The sequence below is a fragment of the Aspergillus campestris genome (genome assembly GCF_002847485.1).
Source record: "Aspergillus campestris IBT 28561 chromosome Unknown P168scaffold_5, whole genome shotgun sequence".
Taxonomy (NCBI): domain Eukaryota; kingdom Fungi; phylum Ascomycota; class Eurotiomycetes; order Eurotiales; family Aspergillaceae; genus Aspergillus; species Aspergillus campestris.
Window position 1 is genome coordinate 610218 of NW_020194340.1, and position 24108 is coordinate 634325.

General features: G+C 50.3%; 9 protein-coding genes across 9 annotated transcripts; 6 read left to right on the plus strand and 3 right to left on the minus strand.

Annotated features, from left to right (window-relative positions):
- The first annotated feature begins 976 nt into the window (after positions 1-976).
- P168DRAFT_289679 (uncharacterized protein) lies at positions 977-3920 on the plus strand. The gene has a single exon (XM_024837054.1). The coding sequence runs from the start codon at positions 1182-1184 to the stop codon at positions 3888-3890; it is 2709 nt and encodes a 902-aa protein (XP_024693408.1). The 5' UTR covers positions 977-1181; the 3' UTR covers positions 3891-3920.
- A 451-nt stretch (positions 3921-4371) lies between these two features.
- Positions 4372-6083, plus strand: P168DRAFT_267522 (pyridoxal kinase). The gene is made up of 6 exons (XM_024835046.1): positions 4372-4562; positions 4631-4641; positions 4790-4869; positions 4934-5146; positions 5196-5313; positions 5407-6083. Exons 1-6 carry the CDS (start codon positions 4509-4511, stop codon positions 6035-6037), a joined length of 1107 nt encoding a protein of 368 aa, XP_024693409.1. The 5' UTR covers positions 4372-4508; the 3' UTR covers positions 6038-6083.
- A 524-nt stretch (positions 6084-6607) lies between these two features.
- P168DRAFT_281179 (GNAT family N-acetyltransferase) lies at positions 6608-7291 on the plus strand (the record flags this gene model as incomplete). The annotated part of the gene is made up of 1 exon (XM_024835914.1): positions 6608-7291. One exon carries the CDS (start codon positions 6608-6610, stop codon positions 7289-7291), a length of 684 nt encoding a protein of 227 aa, XP_024693410.1.
- Positions 7292-7482: 191 nt separating this feature from the next.
- P168DRAFT_289681 (deoxyuridine 5'-triphosphate nucleotidohydrolase) lies at positions 7483-8515 on the minus strand. Its single transcript, XM_024837055.1, has 3 exons — positions 8036-8515; positions 7804-7975; positions 7483-7737 (listed from the first exon to the last, which is right to left on the minus strand). Exons 1-3 carry the CDS (start codon positions 8392-8394, stop codon positions 7651-7653), a joined length of 618 nt encoding a protein of 205 aa, XP_024693411.1. The 5' UTR covers positions 8395-8515; the 3' UTR covers positions 7483-7650.
- Positions 8516-8868: 353 nt separating this feature from the next.
- On the plus strand, positions 8869-10170 carry P168DRAFT_267528 (phosphotransferase family protein; the record flags this gene model as incomplete). Its single annotated transcript, XM_024835047.1, has 3 exons — positions 8869-9056; positions 9114-9409; positions 9471-10170. The coding sequence occupies exons 1-3, from the start codon at positions 8958-8960 to the stop codon at positions 10168-10170; spliced, it is 1095 nt and encodes a 364-aa protein (XP_024693412.1). The 5' UTR covers positions 8869-8957.
- Positions 10171-10615: 445 nt separating this feature from the next.
- On the plus strand, positions 10616-10985 carry P168DRAFT_289684 (uncharacterized protein). The gene has a single exon (XM_024837056.1). The coding sequence runs from the start codon at positions 10678-10680 to the stop codon at positions 10840-10842; it is 165 nt and encodes a 54-aa protein (XP_024693413.1). The 5' UTR covers positions 10616-10677; the 3' UTR covers positions 10843-10985.
- A 4682-nt stretch (positions 10986-15667) lies between these two features.
- P168DRAFT_267530 (uncharacterized protein) lies at positions 15668-17734 on the plus strand. Its single transcript, XM_024835048.1, has 3 exons — positions 15668-16905; positions 16972-17169; positions 17220-17734. The coding sequence occupies exons 1-3, from the start codon at positions 15710-15712 to the stop codon at positions 17332-17334; spliced, it is 1509 nt and encodes a 502-aa protein (XP_024693414.1). The 5' UTR covers positions 15668-15709; the 3' UTR covers positions 17335-17734.
- Positions 17735-19938: 2204 nt separating this feature from the next.
- Positions 19939-21017, minus strand: P168DRAFT_326602 (putative C2H2 transcription factor; the record flags this gene model as incomplete). The annotated part of the gene is made up of 2 exons (XM_024841144.1): positions 20987-21017; positions 19939-20899 (listed from the first exon to the last, which is right to left on the minus strand). Exon 2 carries the CDS (start codon positions 20821-20823, stop codon positions 19939-19941), a length of 885 nt encoding a protein of 294 aa, XP_024693415.1. The 5' UTR covers positions 20824-20899; positions 20987-21017.
- Positions 21018-22383: 1366 nt separating this feature from the next.
- Positions 22384-23882, minus strand: P168DRAFT_289686 (putative L-cystine transporter). Its single transcript, XM_024837057.1, has 4 exons — positions 23779-23882; positions 23673-23690; positions 23157-23595; positions 22384-23032 (listed from the first exon to the last, which is right to left on the minus strand). Exons 1-4 carry the CDS (start codon positions 23814-23816, stop codon positions 22667-22669), a joined length of 861 nt encoding a protein of 286 aa, XP_024693416.1. The 5' UTR covers positions 23817-23882; the 3' UTR covers positions 22384-22666.
- Positions 23883-24108: the final 226 nt, after the last annotated feature.

Genomic DNA, 24108 nt, shown 5'->3' on the forward strand with positions numbered 1-24108 from the left:
TTTGACGGCCAAGACGAACGGCGGTCTGGACCAGACACTAGACTCGACCGGGACCCACCCAGAAACCGTGGAAGGCAAAGGTCCCAGTTCCGACATTCCATTCCGTCTTGGATAGAACCATCAGGGTGGTGTTGCAAGGGCACAAACTGTTGGGATCTTGACGATGGCAGCAAGTGATCTTACCCTCATGTGGCTTTGAATACTAGGCTGATCATTGTTGGAGATCCACAGGATCGATTGATCAGAGTGACAGCCACGATGGATTCATCATCGGCCTGCATATTGAATGCCTGTTTATGTTTCAGGACATTGAACCATAAGTTTGATCGGTCGCTCAATTGTGGTCACAGAGTATAAAGGTGTGTCGATTTTCATTCGGCTTCGGCCGGAGAATCTCTTCGCAGACTGATGACTGGGGCTCGAGGCTCACATCTTTCAGGCTCTCAGGCCCTCAGGCCCCCAGGCCCCAAGGCTCTCAATAAGATCAATGTGGGCCCAGACCTGCCGATCATATATACATCTCAGATCAGGTTGAGGCTATACAAACGATCGGCTATATTGAGCTACTTCGTTATGTTAACTAGTCAAGATTTTTAGAATGGAAGGAGAATAACAAGAAGCTATTTGGCTATTTAATAGATAGCATATCCAAACTATTGTAAGGATAAATACATGATTGCCTCATCATGACATGATTTTTGCCTTATCTTTTAGGCATGTCAGCGCTCACATGGATCTATATCACTCACCTCAACTCATTCACTCCCTTCAAGGGCAGTGTCTGAGAGCACCATTCACTTTACACTTCACTTTCCATCTCTTACTTCACTCCATCTCTTACTCCACTCCATCTCTTACTTTACTCTATCCCTCACTTTGCTCCACCTCGCCATCACTCCATCTCTCACTTTACTCCATCTCTCCATCTCTCCATCTCTCCATCTCTCCATCTCTCCATCTCTCCATCTCTCCATCTCTCCATCTCTCCATCTCTCCATCTCTCCATCTCTCCATCTCTCCATCTCTCCATCTCTCCATCTCTCCATCTCTCCATCTCTCACTTTACTCTTGATCCTTCTTTTCATCTCTCTTTCAACCCTGGAAACCCCTACATCATACAGTGCAACACCAATATTTTACTTTCAGACGCCAGTCCGCTGATTTACGACAAAATAACAACAATGCTGCGAAAGGCGTTCAAGAAGGAGAAGGTGCCTGAAGACCTACTAGAGCAGGCGGGTGAGCTCACTCAGCTACCCAGAAAGGATCTCAAAAAGGTTATCAGGATTCTTCTCAGAAGTGACACTGCGGAACATGAGGATATGTACATGATCTTTCTAAAAGCAAGGGCGGAGGGAATGTATCACGGCAGAGACAGGCGGCGGGAATGTCTCGCTAGGTTCCAATGCCTTGTCAACATCGACCGCGAAACTGCCCAGCAGACTCTTGCAAATCTCAAGAAGCCAGGCAACATTCTGCAGGCGCTCGAGAGTCTCATGCAAAAGTCCAAGTTTACGGAGCAGGATGGGAAGCGTGCCATTCTCCAGTTTGTCTTGAACTGTTCACAAGCACGAGCAGCCAGATGTTTCCAGACTTCACTATCCATTGCGGACATGATACATGGTGCTCGTGAGACTCGCGAAGTCTCGGAACAAGCGTCTTTAGTCGCATGGCAAGCATACCTACTGCTCCTTGAGCCGGAAAATGTGGAGCACATTTGCGCACAGGAGGAAATTGCGGTCAGTGATACCGCCAGCCTCTATGACATCGTGGAGAGACGAGGAATTACCCGCGCCATCGTGCCCTTGTTGAGAGAATGGAAGGAAATATACTTTCAAGAAGTCCAGGATATCATCGACAGTGGATATGGGGATAGTTTACAGGCTGCTCAGACTGAATATCTCACCCGGCTGCTCATGAAAGAATACAAGGTTGATCGTGCACACGCAAAAAGCGAGCTAGAAGCGCATCATGGGAGCATAGACGAAGCTGGCAAAGCCTGTAAGGCGCACGCGGAATACGCAAGCAAGCGGCTCAAGGTTGATCCTGTGATTCCCACCCGCGACACGCAAAATGCTCCCAATGTCACACCGCAAACCCGCGTCATTGCTGTTCTGGGCGTTGATGAACCTTCGAGCGCCTCAAAGGCAGCAAGCCCATCCCTAGGTGACGGGTGGATGGTATCCGATTTCTACTTGTGGCTGCATGTTCTCGACGGCATGGGTAAAGCCCAAAAATGGATCACCTCGATGTCTCCCGATTATCTTTTGCAAAAATACGGCAAAGAAGACAAGGTGACGCTAGAAGTAATTGATGACGATGAACCAGAAGTGACGAAGCCCGTGCGAACAAAATGGGCTTCTGGGTTCATCCATGGGGATCCGTTTGAAACCCGGAAAGTCGTTCTCGACGAGAACCTGTTACCTCAGGTACTGGCAAAGGTTACGATCGGACCGAAAGGAGACGACCTGCGAGACTTCTTCATGCAGCAACTAAAGAATACGATTGCTGATGCCACAGAATTTGGAGATGACGTACTTATCATGATTTTCTCACACGGCGATTATGATTCTGCCGGTGGCTTATGCCTCGGTGTTGATCTGCTTACCGACGGCGACTGTGAACAAAAGTACCTGAAACCCAGCCATATCGCATCCATTCTTTCGGAATTCCCAAGCGTCCGGACGACTATGTTTATGACATCGTGTTTTTCCGGTCATTGGGTTGAGACCACAGATTTCAGCGGCAGAAATTTGACAGCGACAATCCTTGCAGCAGCAGAAACGGAACAGGAATCATTCGGTTTTGCATGGTCGAATTCGCAGAGACACGCTGGTGGGCTATTTTCATCGGCCGCAATTTCCGAGCTCGTGAAAGAACCACCCTTTCTTCCCCCGGCTCCGGATGAGGACACATCCCGCGAGTATCGGGAATTGACGATTGCCCTGGTAGCAGAAATGCACCGGCTCTGTCTACCAGTTAACATCGACTACGGTTACGGATCCTCCCCGGTCTTTAGCGACCCAGAATCGCAGGAAAAGTTTTGGAAAAGGACGGGCTACAGTCTGCACCACTACAAAGAGAACTACGACAAGTTACCCACGGCGTTGGCCTCTGATCCCCACCCAAAGCGGGATAGGAAAAAGTTTGAAGCAGGCTTCATCGACGGTGACGATCCGGAGATTGTTGCCTGGAAGGAGCGCCATCCCCTCGTCGTCGATGAAGACTTCCCTGAAGCGACTGGTGGCTACGGAAGGACTGCCCGGGGTCTGGTTTCCCCCTGGTCTATGAAGTACCTAATGCGGCAGTACTCTAGTTCCAACCCGGGGCATCAGACGATTGAGCATCAAGTGGTATTCCGAACGATCCGCGAATACTACGAAGGCCTCTTAGACGTCCGCGGGAAGCTGCGCCTGCGCCGCGTGCTCATCAATCGGCTCCAAATGAATAAGAGAGCCAACCAGTATGCCAAGCTCCTGGGACTGTACAGGATTCCCAATATCGAGGATTGGTTTCAGGCCCAGACATCTCGGGCGTATGAATACTCCACCTTCCAAGATTATTCCCGCAAGGTAGCACAATCTGGTATCTTCCATGATGGAAAGATAGGGCCCTATTATCGAAAACCGTCACAATACCTCGCTGCCGCCATGGCAATTGCCGCTTACAGTGAAGATGACGTGGAGGCTGCGATTCGGAAAATCTGGCAAGCGCGTCATAGCAAGCAGCTAGATGATCCGATAACGCTGAGCCTCAGGGAGAGTGGCCGCTACGTTCAGTCAATCTCGAGTATCAAGTCGCTGTTGCAGAAGCCCCGGAACAGACGTCCTGCGTTGTCCGATGCTGAATGGAGCGGACTCTCATCGTCCGCGGCAAGACGAGTTCAGTAGTGTTAGTCAATGCGATGAATTTGGGATGACAAGCTATCCGAGTATGGGACCTAGATCCCTCCACTGCACCTGCATTTAGAGGTTCTTCTAATAGTAGCACACAGCAACACCGCAGTTCAAGTCATGGCAAGACGTATGTCCTTAGTCCGCAGTAGGTCAAGCAGGTTAATCTTTTCTATGAATTAGTCACCTGCATTCCGTAAAAAACAACACAATGAGAGAGAATCCACAGCTAGAATGCCTCACTAGATTCAATAAAACTTAGCATGAATCCAAGACTAAAAGATAAAGATCAGTCAAAGTTAGATCAAAATCAAAGACTACAAGTGAGGATTGTAGATGGAAGAAAAAAGAATGGAACGGATGTGACCGACCGGCCGGCACCGCCAATCAAGGCCCCCCGAATGCTCCATCTCCACCGGCGCCGAACTTGATCGCATTTGGCCAACATCGATCTTTCCTGACTAACCAGCCTGGATGACTTCAATTCAGATCTGACATCCCCACGTTTGTCACAATTGATTGATTTCTGAATTAAACAACCTGTCGATATTACTCGAGCTCATTCTTGTTCTTCCCCGCCCTTACCCCGTGCGTGTCAGGATCAGCCCCTCCGTCATGTCCGCAGATCCTGTGGTCCCCGAGACCAGGGTCCTGGCGATTGCCAGTCATGTAAGTATGCCACGGGAAAACGTTAAACGACGCGTGATGTCTGTGATACTAACCGAACTTAATAACAGGTAGCCTATGGGTATGTTCATGTTCTGACTCTGTGAACCCAGAGGCAACCCCCATACGGCCCGGAGGGTGCCCCTCCCCCGCAATTTTGATATCGGGGGAGCTGAAACCCCTACCACCGCCATATAAACAGGCCATGGCGACTAATCTTCTGGTGTTAGATATGTCGGGAACAAAATGGCCACAGCGGTCATGCAACTACTGGGTTGCGACGTGGCCGCATTGAACACCGTCCATTTCAGTGAGTCATCGGAATAGTCACCATCAATGACGCGAATGAATCCTCCAGCTGATCAGAAGTCTAGGCAACCACACCGGATACCGGCAATTCAAGGGCACGCGCGCCACTGCGGATGAGATCACTACCATCTATGAAGGCATGCGCCAGAGCAATCTCACTGACTTCGATGTCATGCTGTCCGGGTACGCCCCCAGCGCCGCTGCCGTAGAGGCGGTCGGAGCTATTGGCATGGATCTCCAGCGCAAGACTGAGAAGAACCCTGGATCGTTCTTCTGGGGTAAGACCCTACCGCCATTTGTGTTTTCTGTTTTTCTGACAACCCCTAGTGTTGGACCCTGTCATGGGCGACCAGGGCCGTCTATATGTGAATGATGATGTGGTTCCCGCCTACAAAAACGTCATCCATCATGCCGACTTGATTCTACCCAATCAATTCGAAGCCGAGTACGCCATCCTTCTCTTCTTTGATCTTCTTTCATTTGTCTCCTCGCATCGAATAAAGATCGAGTCCTCCGTCTGGTAAACTAATCCATGCAGAGTTCTCTCTGGAGTCAAAATCACCTCTCTCAGCACCCTCGCCGAAGCCATCAGCGCAATCCACAAGACCTATAATGTCCCCCACGTCATCATCACTTCCGTGCAACTATCCGACCTCACCACCAACCCATCCACCACTACCTCACCCACCACCCTCACAGTCATCGGATCCACGACCCGCTCCGATGGCTCCCCGCGCCTCTTCCGCGTGGACGTCCCCGCTCTAGACTGCTACTTCAGCGGCACAGGCGACATGTTCGCCGCGCTAACAGTCGCCCGACTCCGCGAGGCCGTCTTCGCCGCCTCACCCACCCTCAGAACGACGCGGTCCTGGGTCTCCCCCGATGACGTCAAGGCAACGGATCTCCCCCTGGCCCAATCGACTGTCAAGGTTCTGGCCAGCATGCACAACGTGCTGGAGAAGACCATGGAGGCGCGCAATGCGGAGCTAGCCGCCACGCCGACTGCCCCGGACGACAATGCCCTCGCTCAGGTAGACGCCCAGAAGCGCCTCCATCTCCGCCAGACGAAAGCCGCCGAGGTGCGGCTGGTGCGGAATGCCCGGTTCCTCCGTGAGCCTACGGTGGAGTTCCACCCGCAGGAGTGGAAGGAGGAGGATCTACCTCGGTAGAGCACATACACGGAAAGTAGAAAAAGATTAAAGACTAGCATTAGACGCATTATACCGATGTCATGATACGAATAGAATATTTCAACAGAAACATACATATACACATGTGCCTTTAATGGCTTTTGACTCATTCCGGTAAGGGAAGTATCAGATAATAAGATTAGACAGTGAACAACGGTTTATAAGCGTCCCCTAAGAACCTAACTGAGCGCAGCGATAGTTACGTCTTGATATCCTGGGAAATTGATAATAGCGTGAGAAAGCGGGCGAAATCGTCTCTTGCTAGATAAGAATTTTGTCCTATAAAGTGATAACACCTAAAGAGCGAAATCCGCCCCACCTGGTAGTTATAATGGACACTTTTTCTATCTTTGATTCCATCGTCTCCAGTAATTGGATTGAAACTCCACCTTATCCTCGGCACACCGCTGAACCAATCCCGGCAAAGCGCATCAAGATCGCCGTCATTTAACTTGTGTATCGGACAACCCCCGCGATTCCGCTCGCCAGACATCCATGACTCTCGTGATATAACTCATAAATAACCATTCCACACCTACAATCTCCAACATGTCAACTGACTACGAATACTCATTCTTCCGCATCGCCAAAGAAGATGTGACGGCGTCAACAGCCCAAAAGTACAAACAGCTGCGCCTGCATGCCCTCTCCGTGGCACCGACGTCGTTCTCCTCGACCTACGAGATAGAATCCGCCTTCGCAGACACCGAATGGATCAACCGTCTCACAGCGACCGGAAAAGAGACATTCATCTGCGCCGCGACACCCACCCAAAACAACGATCCATCAGACTCGCAGAGCTCATTAGCGAGCACCTGGATCGGCCAACTAACCCTCCGAGGCCCACAATCACCCTCAGACTTCGCCCTCCCCCCCGAATCAGGGCAAAAGAGCCCCACCGGCGAAGAACTATGGCAAATGCTCAGCCTGTTCACGCTCCCCGAGCATTGCGGGCGGGGGCTAGGAAAGAAACTGTGCCAGGAGGCGCTGAATTACCTTGCTTCTTACAAAGTCTCTCCGCGGGAGGTTCTGGTGCGGCTGATGGTGAAGCCTGAGAACCACGCTACGGTCAGCTTGTATCGGGGGCTGGGGTTTGCGGAGGTGGGGAAGTGTACGCTTGCTGAGGCGCTGGTTGCGAATGGGGATGGGCATCTGTTGCCGGGGGATGTTAGTGGGGAGAAGTATTCTGCGCGGAGTGGGTTGATTATGGTGTTGGGGATTCGTCGCGGGTGAATTGTTGGGTTTTTCTTGGCTTGCTTTTGGATGAGATGGATGTTTGAGGCGATGTTATAGAATCTATTATGAAGTATAGAAATGATTATGACATACATAAGCATAGCATATCCGAGACTATTGAAACCGATGTAAAAGCCCGAAGAATGCTCTATGGTAGTCTTTCATCATGATATCTAGCATCCGTCTATATACACCGGAGAATGGGTTCAAGAGATGGTTGAATAACCACCATGGTAACCAGTACTATCCTGCTGTATAATAGCTCATGATTGTTCATTTTATCTAACCATTTTGTTTTCATATTTCTCGTTGATATAACCAAGCCTAACTAGTAAGACACCTGCACTAGGTGCTACTTAGTTAGTACCAGTACTCCCGAAACCGCCCGCGCCGCGCACACTCTCTTCCAGCTCTTCGACGACTGTGACTTCCGGAGTGTAGATCTGTACACATAAGACTGTTAGTATCATATATATATGTAGATGAGAATAAAAGAGAAGAAAACTCACCCGCTCCACAATCAACTGAGCAACGCGATCCCCCTCCTGGACCGTGAAATCGACCTCAGAAAAGTTAAACAGCAGCACCTTGACTTCGCCACGGTAGTCAGCGTCGATGACGCCCGCGCCTGTGTCGATGAAGTGTTTCGACGCGAGGCCGCTGCGGGGGCGATGCGGCCGTCTGTTCATTCCAGTTAGTCTTCCTTGAGTTTTCCAATCTCTTCAAATATTTAGAGGAAACATACAAGTCCCAGCCGGAACAGCAATAGCAATACCAGTATCTACCAACGCCTTGCCCTTAGCCGGGATGACAGTCTCCTTAGCGCTGTAAACATCGTAGCCGGCAGCGAAGGCAGAGCCGCGCGTGGGGGCACGGGCCTTGTCATTGAGCTTCTTGACGAGCAGGGGAGGCGGGGCCTGCGAGGTGGAGAGGTCTTTGGTCATTGTGGCGGATTGGGTCTGTTCTTCTTCCTGGGTGGTGTTGGTCTTGGTGCGTTTGGCGAGGGGGGAGTTGGGGAGGGAGGGAGGCTCGTGGGGGACGGTGGTTTGTTGGGTGGCGGCGGTGGCAGCGGGAGGTGGGGGCGTGGTCTCCTTGGTCATGATACTTCTTGTTTGGGGTGAGGAGGTGAGGGATGGGCGGATGGAGGATGAAAAAGGATGATGAGGTTTGGATGAGAGGAGGGCTCGAGATATGCGGTGTATGGATTGCTGCTGCATGGACAGGGCCCTTACTCTGTCGTTCTTTTGCTTCCAACCAGTGAAGTCCTTGATGAGACGCGTCTGGCGGTGAGACGCGTCCCGCGTTAAGTGGTTTGTCTGTTTGACTAGTTTGCCTTGTTTTAACTATTTGTCTATTTTGCACTGCTGCTGTGCATAATCGGATGAGTAATTTTATGACCGATCAACTTCAGCTGAAAGGCCCACTGACACTACCGTCCTTACTGCTAAGGCACTAATAAATCCCCGCAGCCGGTGCCAATCAAACACGGCTGTTTTGCCTCGGTCCGGGTACGGCTGCGACGATTAGAAAGAGTGCCTCTTCGGTCCCTTATTACGAGCCCCTCGAGCACTGGTCCCAGCTGGTCTGTGATCGTGTGTTTCCCATACACAGTATATATCCAAAGTTACATTGACCCGTACGGTCGGTAATTATCCTCGCGATCATGGCTGGAGCAGTGCGCCAGCCCATTGACATCCCGTCCTTGGAGCGCTATCTCGATCGCAATGTGCCCGAGATCAAGACTCCCCTGCAGGTGAAGCAGGTGTGTATACCTTCAGCCTCTGGATTCCAGGACAGTATGTAATTAACTGATGTCTAGTTCGGCTTTGGCCAATCAAACCCCACCTACCTGCTCACCACCGTCGACGGACAGCGTTACGTGCTGCGGAAGAAGCCCCCCGGAAAGCTCCTGTCGAAGACGGCCCACAAGGTGGAGCGCGAATACAAGATCATCCATGCGCTGGAACAGACCGACGTCCCCGTGCCCAAGACGTACTGCCTGTGCGAGGATTCCAGCGTCGTCGGCACCCCTTTCTATATCATGGAGTTTCTGGACGGGCGGATATTCATCGATCCGGCCATGCCTGAGGTTGGGCCTGAGGAGAGAAAAGCGCTGTATGTCCCTTATCCCCATTGTGTGTCAAGTTAAGGGGGGCCATGGCTGACGCCCTTACAGTTGGGAAGACGCCGTGCGGACGCTCGCCAAATTCCACCGGGTTGTGCCTCAATCCATCGGACTGGAGGGATTCGGAAAGCCGTCTGGGTTCTACGATCGCCAGATCGCCACATTCACCGCGGTGTCCAAGGCACAGTCGCAGGCCGTGGACGTAGAAAGCAAGGAGCCCGTGGGCGAGCTGCCGCACTTCGCAGAAATGGTGCGGTTCTTCGCCAACAAGGCGACGCAGCCGCAAGACCGAGGCACGCTAGTGCACGGCGACTACAAGATCGACAACATGGTGTTCCACAAGACGGAGCCGCGCGTCATTGGCATCCTGGACTGGGAGATGGCGACGGTCGGGCATCCGCTGTCGGACGTCTGCAACCTGACCAGTCCTTACTTCCTAGACGGAACGGACCACACGGTCGCGAATTTCCAGCCGGGCGTGACGGCTGGCCTGCCGACGCGGGACGACTGTTTGCGGCTGTATGGCCAAGTGGCCGGCTGGAACCCCGTGCCGGACATCATCTGGGGGGATGCCTTCTTCCAATGGCGGAGTTCGGTCATCATGCAGGGGATCAAGGCCCGGCATGCGCTGAGACAGGCCAGCAGTGCGCGGGCGGCGGAGTACGCGCAGAAGACGACCCCGTTTGCGTTGGGAGCTTGGGAGCGCGTCAAGCAGGCTCAGGCGGCGGTGCGCCAGAAGGGCAAGCTCTAGAAAAAGAGGAATTTCATTTGCGCCCGGGCCTTTTGGTGATCAAACAGAACCTCCTCTTTTGTGGAGTAAGGCACGTCACCCGTATATGCATGGTAAGCAGGAATCGGTGGCCCGACGGTATTCTAGCTAGAATATTTTAGAGGGGACAGTCTACGGTGATCATCGTAGACCTGTATCTAGATGTTTGTTTATGCAGTTTCATTGAATAGCGAAGACCAGCCGCATGTCCAATCCATAGTCATTCCACCCACCCACTGCATAATCGTCATCATCACCATCATCACCATCATCCTCCCCATCAATACTCAATCCAAAGTATTACACCCACCCAACTGCAGTGCAACTCGAATCTGCACGTCAGAGTAATCCCACCACCCTCTTGCCAGTTGTCAACATCCCGCGATCCCCACTCGCCAGGATGAGTACTGGGTGGGCAGACATCCATCCATCAGCAGCGTCAGCACCCCACCAACCTAAATCCAAATTCGTCCTTCCTTCACCTCGTATATGCGCCAAGCCAGGAAACACCCGACCTACTCTATTATAATTCCTTCTTGGTGTCTTCTCACGTCGTGCTTGTATGAGCAGATATTGATTAGTCCTAACTCAAACCCACCTTACCTCCTACCTACCTACATGCTTTCCTCCGTAAGCCCCAACGAGTGGGACTAGATCGAATGCATGTCAGCAACAGCGCATCTACTAAGCCCCACGCTTGGACCATGCTAAGTAAGTGGTAGGTAGATAGAGGTAGGGAGGTAAGTAGGTATTATTGGGTGCGGCTCCCACGAGCTGTGTGATCCTTCTGTTCTTTTGACTTTTGTAACCCTTATGGTTTATTCTAGTCTGGCGGAAGAGATTCCTTTGTTGTTGTGAATGTATCTGATTGGCACTCTTGTCTGCTTATCCTATTTCCTAATCGAGTATTCCGTACACATATCCATGGATGATGGATTCAGCCGCGCACTTACGGTAGGTAGGTAGGTAAGGATATATGTATGCATAATGTAGGTATAGCTGGACCTCCGATGGAAGGAAATGTTTACGCCGAGTTCCGTGGCATGCCCGTTGGTTGTGGCTTGCGCCGCATGTTGTTTAGGTGGGTTATTCCAGTCTTGTCGGGCAGTCAGTCAGTGTCAGTGTTGATAATAATGGACAGTGTTGATCAATTATCTGAACCAGATGGCATGAGTAGTCCGAGTGAGTATGTACTATGTACGCCGTAGATACTAGTAGGAATGGAGATTGTCAACGTGAGGCTGGTAACCGATCTGAAGAAACCCTGTAGTTAGTTCTCCAAGGTGGAGTGATCGTCGCTCCCGTTACTATATGTAGCGTGGAAGGATGCGGGAGGGGGAAGAGGCTGGGGGTGCTTTCTGAGGGCGACGATGGCGATGATGTCGCCCGTTCACCTTAACAGGGATCGTGATATGATACCATGATGGTCAGACATAGTTCCATCGTTCAAATTGTGCTAGTCTGCTGCCTAATTAGGTAGTAGGATAGTAGGGCCAATTATACCTGGGGTTGTTCGTAGCTACCTAGGTACTACTATCGTACTATGCTAACCTATCATCCTACCTAGGTAGGTATGATCCTAGATACTAATAGTGGAATCCAAGATCCGCTATATAAGGATCTAGTCGTAAGATTGATGTGGCTCATGCTCTGGAGTGCGGTTGATTCTCCAACAAAAGAGGCAAAAGTGGACCTTGCCTTGTCTTGCCCCATCGTTTATCACCTCAACCTGATCGTACCATGTCACTTGATAGTGTTTCCTCCAGTAATACTCTTTCCATTCCCTGCAGATTATGATTGATTGACTCCCTCGAGGCAAATCTGTCGCACTGGGCCATAACTAGGCTATAGCCCAGTCAGTAATCCCGGATGGATCGGCTCTCCCCCCCTCCTTTCCCCTCCTCTTAGTGTCCTTTCATCTCATCTTTGCCCCCCACCCATTCATTCTTTGCCCCAACTCCCTCCCCAGTTCCCTCCCAATTCCCCCAATTCTCTCCCCTACCGACCTAGCCAAACCTTCTGCTTACAAAAATATGCGGTCGACTGGTCCACGGTATCGAGCAGCGGGCGGCTCCAACGAAACGACTCAGATTCCATTCTTCAGGCAGGGTGGTCCCCTCCTGAACGCATCCGATTCGTTCTGGTTGGTTTTGAAGTGTCCCGCTTGGTCGCAATCACAATCGTCAGGCTTCTTGATTTCTCCTTTCCTAGCCTTCTTCCTTCCTTTTTTCTTTCTTTCTTTTCTTTTTCTGGACGGAAGTAAAACGCGAGAGATATTTCACATCTCCTACTCTCAACTAGGCAATCATCTTCGACCGACTTAGTCGACCTGGTATCCACTCCAGGAAAACTGGACCAAACACCACGACGGTTGCCAAGGCCGGAAATATCAACCGGAAGGAAGTGATTGATTGTAGGATCAATATTTAATCAATAGTCAGAGGGGATGAGGACAATAAAGGGAAATATAAATAAAACAAAAGTGTATTCCGTAGAGGAAAGGAAAAAAAACCATACGTAGATTGAAAGATTAATCAAATTTGGCTCATTAGCATTCCCTCTTATACGGAGTCTTCAGTACTTTGCAGTCTGCCAAGTCGATTATTTTTTCATAATTTTCTGTTTTATTGTTTTTTTCTTTCCTGCACCCGGTCCGGCTGATTGAGGATCGGAAGGCCATCCGGACGGGGTCCGTCTACGCCAGGCTCGAAGTCTATAATCATTAAGTTGATAGCGCCAGCAAGGCTCTTGTTTGTGGCGGTCAAGTCACGAGGGAGGGGGAAGGCGGTGGAAGCACCTTGGTTACTAATCATGGGATGATCTCTGTGGGATCTCTGTTATTCTGGAATATATATTCTTTATTTCCCTGAATTGATCATGAATAAATATCATAGAGAATGATAGATTAATCATAGATTCATCTCATAGATCGTACCAGCTTGTATAACTATTTATCCAATTGTATTTTTTTTAAAAAAAAAAAAAAAGAAAGAAAGAAAGATAGATAATATGTTCCACGATTCGATGCAGAGGAATAATTCAGCCTCCTCGTTTTGCCCTCGTGCATCCGCCAATGACCGGCGGGACAGACGAGAGCCTCATGCCGCGCCGAGGCGGGACGTGGAGGCTCCGTTTGGGTTTAGTGCCGGGTCTCGGACTGCGGCTGGCTCGACCTCGTGGACGTGACCACCATAATAATCATCGTCATCATTCTTCTTCATAAACCAGACAAGTAGGACATTTATTCGATCGGTTTGACGGATCCTTGATTCTTCTCTATTTTACTCTGGGGAAGATACCTAAGGCACCAAGGTGATCGGTATTGCGACGACGTGTTGTTGTTGCGACATCAGCTGGACGGTATAAACCCGACTAGACTCTGTGTCTACCCCCACTTTGTTTGCTGCCGTGGCGTCTGGAGTCAGCTTCCAGACCTGGTCTTGGTCTCTCTTTTGATCATTGGGGGGGTTTTTTTCCCTCTTAAAGAGATAACAGAGGTCATCCGGGAGAAAGAAAAAAAAAAGAAAAGGTCAATCAATCAATCAATCGATCAACAAATAAATCAGCAGCAAAAAAAAAGAAAGAAAGGAATGATCTCTCTCAGATAATAACACAGAACAAGGAAAAAACAGCCAAGTCAAGCTGGCCCTGACCTAAAGACCAACCAGAGCAAACTTGCCTGCCTGCTGGCTGGTTCAACTTCTTTCTCCACCTTCAAAAGTGGATCTTTCGAATTCATAGGTCCTTCTTGGAGAAACATTCCTTCTGACCATCATTCTACCTCTACCTCTCTACCTCCCGACGAGGTTCTGACCTGGTCATTATTTCTGTTCTGCCTACCCCAGTCATCCATCGATCTCCTCCAATCTCCAGTCTCCAGACCATCCAGAACTGGGGTCTTATTCTGCCGTGACTGTTTAGAGTGACGCTTGACCGCTTCCCATCCCAACAACCTTTTCTTCGCCTCCCCTCGATGTGCTTTGGATTTCCCCTCTGACTCTCCCACTTTGACTATTTTATTTTTTGTTTCTGTGTTTCCCTTGCCAAGAACTTTTTTACCTCCCGTTCCAAACGAACCAAGGTAGCCTCATCGGCGACCTGGTCGATTTAGCCCCGATTCTTACCATCGTGGTTCCTGTGATTACTACTACTCCTACTACTCCTACTACTACTACGACTGCGACTATTACTCCAACTACTTATTTTTATCGCCATTGTTATTACTACGACTATTCTCTTGATTCCCCTCATCCACTGCAACTCTTTTCTCTCCTCTTCTACACCGGTCAGGAGATTATGGTTTGGATGACCTCGTGGTTCTTTCCCCCTCCACTTCTCTCACGATCGGGAATATCGCATCATTGATTGATCTCCGTCTGTCCGTGGGCTGTGGTGAAACCTGTCTCTCGCTTGGCCGCTTCCTCGATTCTGTGGCAGTCTCTTCATGCGCATGGCATGTTGCTTCCGCTCCTCGATTGTGACGTGCAAATAGTCTCCGATTGAGCCTCATCTGAGACCCGCCAGTGTGACTGGTTCCTGCCGTGTCCTCCGTTCCTGGAGAACCTTCACTCGGTAAGCTTAATTTCCTTGTTCGATTTTCTCCTTTTGATGGCCCTTTTCCCCCCTCCTTTGCTTTTCTGGTTACATGTGGTAAACACTTGGCTATTCCCAATCCTCTATCTTTTACTTTTTTACATCTGTCGCGCCCCTACATCTTGCACTGCCCTCAAAAAGGGGGGTTGGAAGGTGGGGGATGATCTTGATGTTCCTTGGATAAAGGCCTGGCTTTCTGGCCCGCGAAGCGCGCCCCGGTGGAGTCCCTCCCTGAAGGCTTTGCTGGTTTCTTGGGGTTCGGATTAAACTTGCCACCAAAACAGGGCCATCAGCTGCAAATTATCCAGTGAGGGATCAGTTTGTATCTGATTTCGCGCGCAACACTCTCCCCATTCATGTACAGCTCTTGTCTTCTCGTTTTCTTTCCCCTCCTCACCCCCCTTTTCTCCTCAACCTTCCATTTTTTCCTTTCCAATTTTCTCCCGCTGGGTCAGCCTCCTTTTTTGATTTTCCCTAGACCGGTGGGAACCCAAGTCTAGGTAAATGAATGTTTACCATCTTGTCCCCGGTTGACCTCCAAACTCCCACCGCCTATGCTTTATCCGGGCTTCCCTCCTCCACCACCCCACTCAATCCCCGGTCCTGTTTTCCCTGGCTTTCTTCGGTGTAATCATGTAGTTGTCTCGTCTATTTTTTGTTGCCTGGCCCACCTCCCGTGCCCTCAACTCGGCCTTGGGCGCGTATACTGATTTCGACTCGACAGGGCACGTGGCACCTCCCGTTGATTGGCCGAACCCACGGCATCCACCGCCTCGTGCTTTATTTGTTGAATCACTCCGCCCTACTGTCTCCCCGGTAGGCGCAAAGCTGCACGGGGATATCATATTAAAAAAAAAAAAAAAAAAAGAAAGGATCCCTAGGATACATAGAGGCTACTACGCCTAATGCGTCCGAAACCACCGCCTCCATGACTGATTCCGATTCCGATGAGGGTTATCGCACCCCCAAGCTAAAACCCCAGGTTATCCACTATGGACTTAAGGAACCAACACCGCCGCCGTTCGCAGTTGACGAGAAGGAGCAGTCGACCGACGCCGAAGATGCGAAATCTACAGGAGAGGGACCATCGCCGGGATCCCGTAAGCGCCTGCAGAAAACCTCCACACATGCCTCGGCGGAAGGCAACTCGGCGCTGATTCGAAATTTAGAGCCCAACCGTCCGGATCTTGCTGAATATGAGAGAACTCACTCCTTCAAGCTAGAAAATCTTGTCGACTTTGATTACAAGCCGGGGTCGAAAGGGAAAACTTTCCAAAACCCGGCGACGACCGACTCGACCGGGCAACCGACGATCCAAACGACGGCTCCAACGACGGCCCAATCTGATCACGAAAAAGGGTTGAACGAGGCCGCATCGCGTGCCCTTGAAATGCTTCAGCCGGACGCGCCGCTCCCGCCTCAGGACAGCTTCTTCAACTCGAAGCCGCGGTCTCCCACGCTTCCGCTGCCGAGTAGCCCGGTGGAACCGAAACCCGACTCGCCGTTCAGCTGGAATAAGCTCATCATTCCACCATCGGAGGGCCCCACTCGGAATACTCTCCCAGCGCTCCATCCGCCGACCGCGAACGCCAACTCCCCGGAGAATCACACCAGTCTGCCGTCGCTCCAGACCACGCTGTATCGGATGGGCGTTCCCCCAGAGCCGCCCGGTCCGACCAATCGGACATCGCCCTACCCCCTTCCCCCGGTCACCACGTCTCCCCCACAGAGACCGCGGAATGACTTTACGTGGGAGTCCCAACGCCCGGGGCCGTTTCCCCCGCCGCAGATCCCACCGAGCCCGTATTCGCACATGTCCCCGGCGAGTACGAAAGATTTATCCGCCGTATCTTCGCCCGCTTCCCAGGCTCCCTACTGGCGCCCGCCCCTTAAATCCGACATCCACTATCTGACCTCCCCGTACGATACGGCCAGCCCGGTAGGTAAGAGTCCAACCGGGCACTACCCAACCCCGGTTGATCCCACGCCACCGGCGGGAGGATGCGAACGGATGCCGTTCAGCCCCGCGAATCCGTCGCCCAACGGGGTAGTCCCTACCGGTTCATATAAATGCCGCCATCCTGGATGCACAGCTCCCCCTTTCCAAACACAATACCTATTAAAGTCAGTCATCTTTCTCTCTCTCTCATTACTCTTTGTAACCGCCTTGTGCAGAACTGACAGTCATAGCTCTCACGCAAACGTCCATTCTCAAGACCGTCCCCACTTCTGTCCCGTAGACGGATGCTCTCGGGGCGTGGGTGGAAAAGGATTCAAACGCAAAAACGAAATGATCCGGCATGGCCTGGTTCATAATTCGCCCGGATACGTGTGTCCGTTTTGTCCCGACCAGCAACATAAGTACCCACGACCAGATAATCTCCAGCGGTATGTTTCTAAGGTTGTATTGGCTGTGACGGTATACTAATGGAGTTTAGACACGTACGGGTTCACCACGTGGACAAGAGTCGAGATGACCCGGCGTTACACAGTGTCCTTTCCCTCAGACCCGAAGGTAGCACCCGTGGACGGCGACGACGAGCTCACGGGTAGTATTTTTTCCCTTCTATCTTGCTTTAATATTCTTTTTTTTCTTGCATATACGCAGCGTAGCATTGCCTGTTTATTTTTTTTCCCTTTCCTTCTTTCTTCCTTGCTTTTCTTTCTCTTTTTCGATGGCTTTCTCGGCCTAGTCGAGAATAACGCGGCCACCTTTATATGTGCATCATGACTCACTCTTTCCCCCTTCTCTTCTTTTTCTTCTTGGATTGATCGATTTGTCTTTCATCAATGATACCAGCTGCTAGAGTTACGAGATATCACTGTCATTCGCTCCTGTTCTGTTTGTGTTTTTGATTCTGTTTCGCATATAACACGAGTTCTCATCCCATTTTGCCAGAAATGGGTGGAGTGTGGGGGTTGTATAAGATTGCGGTTGCGGCGTTCATTCGGTCATTCGTTTTTTTTTTTTTTCTTTATATTTATCTTTATCTTTCTATTTGCTTCTTTGTTTGTTTGTTTGTTTTCATTTCTGGATATCCTATATGAGAGAAAGCTACGGCGTCTTGGGAATGGAATTGAATTGAATTAAATTGAATTAAATCAGATTAACTTGAATAGGATGATGAGTGGTGCTTCATGATAGCAGCAAGTAAAAAGGGATGTAGTCCGGAGTGGTCGAGTGAGTTGAAAGGGGATGGCGTCATTAATCTATGTGAAATATTGAACTTATAAACTGGGATATCCCAAATATACATATCTAGATGAAGATGGAGGCGTAGAGTAGATAGATGCAACACTGGTGTGTGTGCGTGTGTGTGTGTGTGTTGGTGATGCTGTAAGTACTGCTTTGTTTATGCTTGACTATAGATACCGCTTATCATACCAAAATAAAGTAGAGATATGCCTCCCAAGCACGTATGTATATCGTATATATCTATGCAAGTATTTCTGGCGCGTGGTCACAAGGAGAAGGGGCGACAAGTTAATGCCTATCTAATAAAGTAACCCTCAGATAAAGCCATATACCTTTCACTGTATCCTTTAATCAATACCCATATCTCCTGTAATCAGGTATATTGGTATTATCCTGCCTGGCCATCCAGCATGAATGATCTAGAATCTAGATAATCTATCTAAACAAATACAAGACAGATAAAATCGGATCTACCAACATATCTACTACCTTCCATATGTATACATACATATATATATATATATATATAGATCAATAGGTAGGCAGTGCCCTCCCAATGTCACAACTATATTTACCCCAACTAACCAACAGATTACCTCACACCAACCTAAACCCCCACATCACCATCCAGCAACCCAAACAAGGCAATAGCTAAAGCTACCCACAGAGTAACCAACAACCATAACAAAAGTGGAGAAACAGCAAGTACATATGTAAGATCCAAACTAAAGCCCCACCGAGTACCGACACCTCTCGTGTTCGCGCGGTCGTATTCGGGGGATCGCCAATGGTATCCACCGTCAGCTTGGTAAGACTAAGGACTAAGCGAGGTAGGTACAAGGTAGGGCTCTACCAGGGTTTGATCGATTCAGCTGCATTGGTGTGTGTGTTTTTTTGTAGTTTGATTGGGTGGGTGGTTGGGATTGAGATGGATGGTTTTGAGATACGGGTTGGCCGGTTGGATGGTGGGTTTCTTTGTTTTGTTCATTGTCGGGTTTATGGATACTTGGTAGGATATGAGACACCTGGTTTCTTTGTTTAGGATAGTTCAATAGATCTCATTCGTCTAGGAGATTATATAGAAAAGTATGCTAGTAAGGTCAATGCACAAAGGCCATATTGTTGAGGATCAAGTTACTATTAATAAACAGCTAGATATACTCTCGCAGGATGAACAAACATAAACCATCAGGAACTACTAATATCTACATACGTACAGAAGAGAAACATAAATACATAATCTCGCCCCTCGCTTCAGCCTGTGTCAGCCTCCGACTCAGCCCCGTTCTAATCTAACGCTTTATGCTACCGCGCTAATCTCAAGAAGAATGTACGAAGGAGCGTGGTACCTTTTTGGAGGAGGATGTGTGTGTCTGTGTGTGTGTGTGTGTGTGTGTGTGTGTGTGCTAAATATGTAAAAGCTTAGCTTAGCCTTGTGGTGGATGCGGATTACTGGAGTCTATGTGTATGTCTGGTTTTTGGACCTTATGTATGGATTTGTAGGGCTACGGTACTAGTTTAGTACGGAGTATGTTTTGATCTTTTGGATATTCAATAAGGATGAGAGTATTCTGAATGATACCTAGTGTCTTCGTGTACATGCTTCACTGTATTTTCTGCATCGTCAGGGTTAAATATACAGATGTAGAGGCGGTGTCTTTTCCCCCTTCCCCGGATGAGATGACTTGTGAAGGCGATGCAAGATAGAAACAAACGATAAAAGTAAAAAAAAAAATGAAACAAAAAGGAAGCAATCACAATATATAGATAGACATAATGTAATACTAATATAGAGAGAAAACCCGCCTGCAGGTCCCCAGTCAGAAAAGACACCCTCAACGCAAGCCAAAAGCGCTCAGAATAAAGACCAAAACAAAGGGAGAATAAACGGCAGAAAGCATTAAAAACAAGATAGATAGAAAGCAAAACAGCAAGAAGAAAGTAAGGAAAGAGAGGGCTAGTTAAAACTCCCTCCGACGATGAATTCGCTTCACGTGATCTTTCATATTGTCAACCCGGCTGAACACCCGTCCGCAGCCAGTCCACTCGCACTCCACGAGGGGATTGTGTTTCGCCTCGTGCCTGTCACGGTCCTTTTTGCTGGAGAACCCGCCGGACACCGCCTGCGGACAGCCGTCGTGTCGGCAGAAGAGGTGCTTGCGGTGGCGGTTGTAGTGCTTGCGCAGGTCGCAGCCGCGTCGGAAGACGGCCGACGACGTGCAGCCGGGGTAGGCGCAGCGCCAGGTGCCGTCTCCCAACGGGAGACCGTAGCTGGTGAGGTCTTTGGAGGGAACGTTTTGTTGTTGTTGTTGCTGTTGCTGGTGATGGTGGTCCCAGGAGTCTTGGTGGTGGTGATGGGACTGTTGATGGTGAGAGTGGGGATTGTAGGCTAGGCTGTTGATGCTGTTGCGGCGGCTGCAGACGCTGCTGGATGTGGGGACGGGGTAGTAGTCGGGACCCGGGTGAATCCATTGATCGGACATGGGGGAATAGGCGGCGCTGGTCGTGGTGGAGGTGGACGGCGAGTGGGAATGGGAGTGAGAGTGAGAGCCCCGGTTAGGGCTGAGGAGCATGGGATTCTCATACGGCTCGCCGGCGGACAGACCCGGCGCGGTCTCAAGGTCGGATTGGAAGAACGCGGGCGACTGTTGCGCAAAGAGCTGGTCCATGCTGGGGTCGCGCGTTTGGTCGCGCTCCATCTGGTAGGCAATGATATCGGACATGTCGTGCAGGTCGGAAAGTGGATGGTGGTTATAGGTCGCTGTGGAGTAGAAGCTCTGCTGTGACGGCACCGGCACGGAGCGCATCATTGAGGAGCCAGGTAGGAAGAAAGCAGCGTCGGTCATGGGGACTGATGTGGGGTTGGCTGCAGGGCTCGAAGAGGGTCTGGAGGGTAGAATTCTGCGGGTGCTGGAGGCGTGCCTTGAGTCCATTTTAGTATGAGGCGAAGAAACGGGGCCTTCATAAATAACCATGGGGTCAGTGCACGGAAGGAACTATATGGTTTACCTTGTTCTGCTTAGCCTGTGCCCGTTTTGAGATCGCGGATATTTAAATCGAGCCAAGGTGGATCTATGGTAATAAATGGAAACAGCCGAACTCGGTAGGTTGTCAGATGTGGCTATGCATGTCCCATCGGTCGTGCTGACAATGACAAGATTAGCTGAGTGAAAGCGACTCTCAGATGACAAATTGATATAAATACATTTGATATGCATGTCACGTCGAGTCATCGATGGAAGGGCCGGTTTAAGAAGGAGTCAAGGGAAGGGCGTCCTCCAGCTCTAAGCCGTCTACAGGGTTTTTACCCAAGCGAGAATAGTATGGCTGAGGGAGATAGCAGTTGTGAACCTCAAACGAGAATGGTGCGAGATTGCAGCTGAAAGGAAACCACCGCTTATATCGGTCGTTAGGGCTCGGTGACCCCGTTGGATTCTCTGGCCGCGATAAAATTAGTCCCTCAATGTCGCGGGGACCCTCCGCGGTGATTGGCCATCTGACGGACCTGAGCCATGTCTTCCTGGGGATCAAGGGAGCCTCATTGGATCCGGGGTGACGGGATCTACAATGGGAAACAGACAGTGGCCCGATGGGGAGGGGGGATCAGTCAACACCATGGTAGGGCTGATGAAAGGGAAGCGAGTACGACGGGTATGTCCGGGGATGTCTGTGTTCAAGACGGAAGAAGAAATGGTGGCTTGGATCGAGTCACCCAAGACACATGGTTCCTGTCTCCACCCGCGTGCAGCGTTGATTTGGCCTTTACCCTGGGAAGGTAATGACAGACAGCACCTCGAACGATATTGAAGACCGAGTGCTAACCCGTTCGACGAAAGACGAGACCTCCCCCACTACCATTGGCAGCTGTCTATTGACAAGAGTGGAGACCAAATCACCACGGAGGCTGCGAACTAACTCATGCAGGCAAAAACAGGGGCCAATGTCTTCGCTGGGAACATCGCATCTAATCATAGACCGCCGCCCGAGCCCCAGGGCAGGGCATCGATCGCTACAAATCTGTCGGTGGGGAAGGAGGCTTAGTTTTCGGGGGGCATCCAGACTTCCAGACAGAATATGCTTTTTGGGAAACATGGAAATCCATGCATCGAACTCCACGCATCCACCGGCCGGAAATGGGGAAGTGCCAAGTAAACACGAGTCTCTTTCTGACCCAGGGAACAGGGGTGTCAGGCGGTCCATACGAGGCTGGCGGACATGGCTGAGGAAAAGGAATGTCGATCCTCAGCAATCTGACCGCTCAGAGAGCGGTTGATAAGCCTCAATGCGACCCCACTGAGTGTGCAACCGTTGAACATAATTAGGCTTAGATCGTTGCTCTGTAATCTTCGGCCCTTGCAGCGCCTTCCCTGACTGGTTGGTTTCTGGGAGCGTCCATGAATTCGACCGCCCAAAGAGCGGTGTCATCCGCTCGTTGCTGGTTTATGGCGTTCACTAGCTGAAATTGAAAATAAAAAAGCATGTAAATAAAAAGTTACCACCGAGTAAAATCGATGGGGCCCGGAACTTGGACCAATGCGAATGTTCACCAAAAACAAGACAAAACCACGAAAATTCCAGAAATGGGCTAATCAGGCATCAATCTCGACCGGGACAAGGATGTGGACTAAGACGTGGGTCCTGCACAGTTTTCTCCTATTCGGGAATAGTTTCCTTTCCCCTCACCCCACCTTAGACACTCGCTGACCGTTGTTGAGGGTCCAATAGCGGAGTGGTGATACCGGCATTGGGTGGTTTGCCCGGGCCATCCTCTACATCTCGATACAGAAGATAATGCTGAACCATAAAGACCACATCAAAGGCGATGCTCACGTTGGACAGAAGAAGTTTGACGGGGTTTCCGGTGATGCCGCTCCAGTCATTTTGAAAGCTCGAGTCGAGGACCAGCTGGACGAGGGAGAGGACCCCGCCCATCAAGTCCAGGAGAATCTGCACAATGCTCCAGCCGGCCGTGGATTTCCGCTTATAGTTGACCCATGCCTGTGGAACGTACTTGACAATGGTGACGATCAATTTGACGTAGGACAAAGTATAAACCTGTACCCCCTCCAAGTTAGATGAAGTGAACAAAAAAAATAAAAAATAAAATAAAAATAAAAAATAAAATAAAAATAAAAATTAAGAATGAAGAGAAAAAGTCAATTGTTTCGAGAACACCTACAACATCAATCCATGCCCATGCCGACGGATCATAACCTTGGCTGGGGCCCTGGCGCAGCACAACGAAGACCACCAGGACCACGGCTGCAATCGAGCCCCAGAAAAGACCGGCCACCGGCTTACTCACGCGTTGGAAACGTGACACCTCGAACCCCCAAATCCGGGGCCAAAACTGGGTGTAGGTGATGATGCTGAGGACGACTGCATGGATGGCAAAGGCGAAGTCGTTGAAGCGGACGGTCGGCTCTTCTGCCAAGGGATGACGGGCCGCATACTGATCACGAATAACGGGAGACCAAAGGAACGCGGCGGTATACCCCATGTAGCAGATGAACCCCAGGACGTTGATTGTCGGGAAATCGATGGCGAGTCCCGTCGTCGACCGTCGTCGGAAATTGCTTATTGGTTGGGGATAAAAAGACGCAGACCAGCAAAAAGTACTGGCAAAGTAAACGCGGATTAGTCTTATCTCCGAGGAACCGGGTCATCAGAGGTCGATATCCCTCCATTCACATACTATATCCACCCTAATAGTCTACAGACCCAAGAGGTCAGCCACTATATCCTTTCCCTCACGCTCCCCACGATGGTCAGCACGCGAGGGACGGGACAGTTGACGTTACCGGGACAGCGCCTTGAGAAAGATCTCGAGCTGAGACATGCTGGAAGATTGGCTATAGTGATGAGAAACTATTTACAGATGCGACATGGAAGGATGAATGAGAGAATCTCCACAGATCAAGAGATGGATGTCTAGTGTAGACATCTAGACGAAGAGAAGATGGAGTTGATCACCTGGACTGATAAGATAAAGATAACGTGATCGAGAGATAGTGCTGCTGAGTCAGCGGTTGTCCTGGTTATGCGCTGGCACGCTAAACCCCAAACGGCAAACAGTTGATATGCGGATTGGACGGTGGATCTCGATCGCATTCCATCGATTCAGTTCTCCA

Excerpts from the sequence above, each read along its gene's own strand:
- P168DRAFT_289684 (XM_024837056.1), top strand. The coding sequence starts at position 10,678 with ATGCGCCAAGCCAGGAAACACCCGACCTACTCTATTATAATTCCTTCT.
- P168DRAFT_289681 (XM_024837055.1), bottom strand. The coding sequence starts at position 8,394 with ATGACCAAGGAGACCACGCCCCCACCTCCCGCTGCCACCGCCGCCACC. Across the intron at positions 7,976-8,035 it reads GTTCCGGCTGGGACTTGTAT|ACGGCCGCATCGCCCCCGCA; the intron begins GTTTCCTCTAAA and ends TGGAATGAACAG. Across the intron at positions 7,738-7,803 it reads CTCAGTTGATTGTGGAGCGG|ATCTACACTCCGGAAGTCAC; the intron begins GTGAGTTTTCTT and ends TTATGTGTACAG.
- P168DRAFT_289686 (XM_024837057.1), bottom strand. The coding sequence starts at position 23,816 with ATGTCTCAGCTCGAGATCTTTCTCAAGGCGCTGTCCCG. Across the intron at positions 23,033-23,156 it reads CATGGGCATGGATTGATGTT|GTTTATACTTTGTCCTACGT; the intron begins GTAGGTGTTCTC and ends GAGGGGGTACAG.
- P168DRAFT_267530 (XM_024835048.1), top strand. The coding sequence starts at position 15,710 with ATGACTGATTCCGATTCCGATGAGGGTTATCGCACCCCCAAGCTAAAA. Across the intron at positions 16,906-16,971 it reads CAAACACAATACCTATTAAA|CTCTCACGCAAACGTCCATT; the intron begins GTCAGTCATCTT and ends TGACAGTCATAG. Across the intron at positions 17,170-17,219 it reads CGACCAGATAATCTCCAGCG|ACACGTACGGGTTCACCACG; the intron begins GTATGTTTCTAA and ends AATGGAGTTTAG.
- P168DRAFT_267522 (XM_024835046.1), top strand. The coding sequence starts at position 4,509 with ATGTCCGCAGATCCTGTGGTCCCCGAGACCAGGGTCCTGGCGATTGCC. Across the intron at positions 5,147-5,195 it reads CCCTGGATCGTTCTTCTGGG|TGTTGGACCCTGTCATGGGC; the intron begins GTAAGACCCTAC and ends GACAACCCCTAG. Across the intron at positions 5,314-5,406 it reads CCCAATCAATTCGAAGCCGA|AGTTCTCTCTGGAGTCAAAA; the intron begins GTACGCCATCCT and ends TAATCCATGCAG.
- P168DRAFT_289679 (XM_024837054.1), top strand. The coding sequence starts at position 1,182 with ATGCTGCGAAAGGCGTTCAAGAAGGAGAAGGTGCCTGAAGACCTACTA.